We start from the raw sequence: 4831 nt of genomic DNA on the forward strand, positions 1-4831 counted from the left end.
ACTACAGCTTTACTTGACTGCTAGGGTTTCCTTTGCCCGTCTTAGCATTGGTCCGATTTTTCTTGCTTTTTTGCAGTTTATTTACCACTTAATTGCCTTTGGTGATATTACTTTCATGACATTCTCCACCTATATCAATGTGCCCTCTATTCTAGTACTGTGTATAAGCACCTCATTCAGATAATATTATCACTTTTTCTCAACAAAGTGTTTGCTAATAAGTTTTCTGTACAATGACCTCTGGAGGTACTTTGAGCATTCTTCGTGTTACGTTACCTAGTTGATTTTTGTAAAAAAAATATTTTTTTTTATTTGGCAATCCAATACATGGCATGAATTCCCAGATTACTGTTTCTGGCACAGAGGCAAATTAGGTCTCTCCTATCCCACCTCTGATATCTAGCTTTGATCAATACTCGGGGAGGTGTGAAGAATTTAGTTTCACTTTTTTTCCAATGTCTTCCTTTATTCTGTCGGCTTCTCAGGAGGCCAACTTGGGATCAGCTGCCTCCAATTCCTTTTCTTCAGTTGTTAAATCAAGTGTGTGATATTTTGGATCTTTCTCTGGTTGCTTTTGAGTCTGTGTCTTTCTTGATTGTGGAAAGGTCTGAGGACAAATACTTAGTTCTCCCTCCATCCACTGATATTGCAGTTCATGCAGGGAGGATTACTGCTCTGTTACATGAACAACATGCTTTAGCTTCCCACTGCCAGGTAGATGAGTATTTAGAATCTCAAAGAATAGACTCACTCCTGGAAATGTGGGGTTCTATAAAGGAGTCTGTGGTCAAACCTGAATATATCACAATTTTCTAGGATTCACCTGACCTTAACTACAGTGCTAAGATATTAATCATCCTTCCAACTTTTGTTGGAAGCCTCTCAGCAATTGCCACATCAATTTGTAGATGAGTTGGGACACCATTGTTAGCATCTACCATGGTTTGATTGTCAGCTTCTGCACTTTCCCTAGTTTCTTAGCTGGTGTGTTGTTGAGTAGAGATGCGTTGTTGGAGGATGTTGTCTACTGGCTGCTGCCCTCCATGAATTATATGAGGCTCCTTTCTCCAATCCTTGATTTTTTGTGGGCATTCCATAGTCTTTGGAATCAAGGATTGATGTCGCCTGTCTGAATTCATTCCTGGTGTCATTGGCTTCTTGACTTTCTTTGGCTACTACAGTGAGTCATAGTTCTTGCTCCTATTCCAGTGTCCCAATCCCTGACATCAGCCCTCACTCCATTGGTACCAAGAATAGATTCTGCCCATTTCATGAGGTTCCTCTGCTTGGTCAGAATGGCACCAGTGGTGTTGCTGACTACTGTATGCCTTTAGGGTCTGTGGGAGCTTGGTTCTGAGAAGTCTGGATGTCTGGAAAACTATTACCATCAATCTATGGGTAGTATAGGTCATTCAGTTCACATCTTCACCACCATTATCCACCCAACCTGTAGTGTTTCTGCCTCCTGCAGATCCTCAGATTTTGGATTTTCATTCCACGGGTATCAGAGATTTGTTGGTCAAGGAGGCAGTAAAGAGAGTCTTCCCAGTTCTTCCATGGTTTTTTTTCTCATCTGCTTATTGTGCCTAAGAAGACAGGAAATTGGCATCCGGTCATCAATCTTATCATCTTAAATCAATTCCTAGATCCTCCAAGGTTCACAATGGAGTCATTTTTGCTAGGACTGTAGATGACCAAGTTCTATGTTGCTGATGCCTATCTGCATGTTCCCATAGCAGAGTCATCCTACCATTATCTGCATTTTGTGCATAGGGGTCAGGTGCTGCAGTTGAGGGATCTGCATTTCAGACTAGCATTGACACCATATGTGTTCCGCAGAGTAGTATGAGCTTTTTCTTGTCACCTCCATGCTCTAGGCCTGTGCACACACCATTATATGGAAGACTGGTTACTTTTGGCACCATCTCATCAGTTTGCAGAACATCGCATCCAGATTCTACTTTCAGAACCAACCAAGGCAGGCTTTATTATCAGAGCCAAGAAATCTATTCTCATTCCAACATAATATATCATCCACCTGGGTGTCTTTTTCAAAACATATTTCAGTTGGGCTCAACTGACTCCCATTCAGCTACACATTATGAAACAAGCAGTCCAACTCTTACTTATATCTCCTTCTCCCACTGCATGGATGGTTCTTTTTCTTTTGGGGATGTGGTCATCACACAAGTCCCTCATTCCTTTGAAACAAGCACATATGAGGAGATCCCTTCCATGGTCTCTATGTAACTAAAGGATCATGAACAGCGATTCACTAGTCTCTTACTCAGAATCAAAGTCTAGGATCTCGAGTGGTGGTGAGATCAGAACAATACTATGATATGTATTCCCCTGCCACCACCTTGTCCATAAATCCTCTTCAAGGATGCCTTGCTTCAGGGATGGGGTGCACATCTGAACAGTTAGGAATTCCATGGCATATGGATGGATGATGAGATTTCCCTATTCTTCAGTGTCTTAGAACTTCTTGCTGTTCAAAGGGCAATGTCTCCAAGTCTGGACTTATTGAGGGATAAAGTTGTCATGCTTCACTTCGACTTCGACAATTCCATGGTGGTGTCTTACATTTCTTGTCAAAGGGGCACTTGGTCCAGGTCTGTTTGTTTTCAGACCTTGGAACTTCTTTATTGAGCCCACTCCCACTATATCATTCTACTAGGTTGCCCTGTTCCAGGGGTGAGGAATTTGGTGGCAGATCAATTGTCTCAACCCAACCGGATTCTCCCAAAAGAATAGATGCTGAATTGTGAGGTTTTCCATTTGATTTGCTCCTAGTTGGGACACTGACGATCGATGCATTTGCCACTCATTGGAACACTCAACTAATGGCATTTTCTCCAGTACCTCACCCTTGGGCATTTGCAGAAGATGCTTTCAGTCAGGAATGGACAGGATTGCACCTCTGTATGTTACCCAGAGTACTAGCTATGATTCGTTCAACCCCTTGTGGGGTTCTGTTGATAGCACCAGATTAGCCAGCTCAACCCTGGTTTCCACTTCTATAGCACTTAGGAGTGACCACCTCTTCCACTTCCTCTCTGGCCATCTCTGTTGAGGCAGCCATGATCTGACATTGTACATCCAGTCATCCAATAGCTCAAGCTTCATGCATGGAGGTTATGCAGTCCTTTGCATGGCATCAGGGTTTAACTTCTAAGGTTGTCATGTATTTGTCTCAGTCTTTTGCATTGTCCCATGATGGACATTTATCAATGGAAATGGCAGTCATATCAACAATGAAGAATTGCAAGGAGGTTGAACCCACTTTGGTCAGAATTGCCAACCACAACTTGGCTCTTTGACAAGGGTTTCACATCTTTCACAATTGCCTGATATAAGGTGGCCTTGTCAACTACCTTTAGATACTAAAAGTGATGAACATTATTTGAGTCCCCAGGTAACACGAGTGCACGTGTGCTGCATCATTGTAACTTCTCTAATATTAGCCAGGCATGGCTGAAAAGGTTTATATAATAAAAATAATAAATATATATAAATGAATAATGTTATTAGATTTAAGCTACTTAGACTAAACATTTTTGTTTTTGTGTCATAATTTGTAGTCATTCTAGAATAAAAAAAGCATAATACATATTTATTTCCTAATTTTTTATAGTGGTTACAAGATTGATCAAATGGACCAACCCCATATAAAGTTAGGATAGAGAAATAACAGATAAAATATAAAGTTTTACTCAAAAAACATTTGTTATGTAGTTAGGAGGTTGTAAAGATTACACAAATTATATTTGAGATTTTTGGGATGAAGAATAGTTTTTATAATCACAACATGTAAATCACTTCGCACTCGGACTAGTAATGAAACAGACTCAATATCTTCACAAACAAATCTTTATTAAAAGTACTTCATTAAAAAATCAGATTTTTTGTATGCCAAAGACCTGTAAGGTTTACTAAAAGTCTACCAAATTTTGTGAAAATACACATATTGCATTAAAATTTATAGCATAAATACGTAACGTGTAAGTGTGTATACGAACTCGTGTGTTTTATACGAAGTTCTTCACGAAAGTGTTAAACCATAACATACCACTTGCCCTCTTCCTGCAGCCAAAGTCTGTTCAGTAGAATTGAGCACACATTATAGAAAACCATACTGAATAACTAAGTGCCCTTCTTTTGCAGCTGGAGTATGTCTTACACAATTTGTTGAGTAGAGTCGAGGTTAGCATACAAGGTACTGTCTGAATGTTCCCCAACCATACTACACGTACTGGCTTGCTGACTGCTTGTGTGCAAGTGGTTATATAGTCATGTTCTCATTCTGACTGTCTGTGTGACACATGGGGGCTCCTTTTTACATTGCAGGCAAAGAATTTAACCTGTTTGAGATGACATGCAGTCTCCTACAGGTGTGACCTATGAAGTCCATGCCATTGGGTCAATATCTGGCTTATGGTGCAGAAGCAGGGCTTATATATGTACTCCAGGTGCATGTGCAATAATTCATGTGAGGATGGAGAATTCTGGTTAAGTTGACTTGCACATGAAGGACTTTTAGCATTTTGAATTTCATGGTTGTTTAAAGCATGGTAGGAACTCAATAAGAAAAGTCTTTTGGTGTTTCAGAAGTAACTACTTGTTTGAAATTCATTTTATTGATAAAAATGTAAAACTTCAGAAATGCTAGAAAGCTATTTTTTGAGATAAGGGGGATAAAATAAATATGTCAGACTTACTGTAATGTATGATTAAGTGCTTTTATGGGATTTTTATTATGTATTTTCATTTGCAAAATCTATTTTTCATCCATGTAATCATAGTTTCTATAGTATGAATGCTAAACTTT

General features: G+C 39.5%; 1 protein-coding gene across 1 annotated transcript in view; it reads left to right on the plus strand.

Moving 5' to 3' along the window:
- Positions 1 to 4831, plus strand: part of LOC106474749 — a 16562-nt gene that overhangs the window by 8470 nt on the left and 3261 nt on the right. The window contains exon 3 of the mRNA XM_022380074.1: positions 2797 to 2925. Within this exon, the coding sequence (XP_022235782.1) occupies positions 2797 to 2925 (129 nt within the window). The remainder of the gene's footprint in view (positions 1 to 2796; positions 2926 to 4831) is intronic.

This window comes from Limulus polyphemus, unplaced genomic scaffold, assembly GCF_000517525.1.
Source record: "Limulus polyphemus unplaced genomic scaffold, Limulus_polyphemus-2.1.2 Scaffold142, whole genome shotgun sequence".
NCBI classification, from domain to species: Eukaryota; Metazoa; Arthropoda; class Merostomata; order Xiphosura; family Limulidae; genus Limulus; species Limulus polyphemus.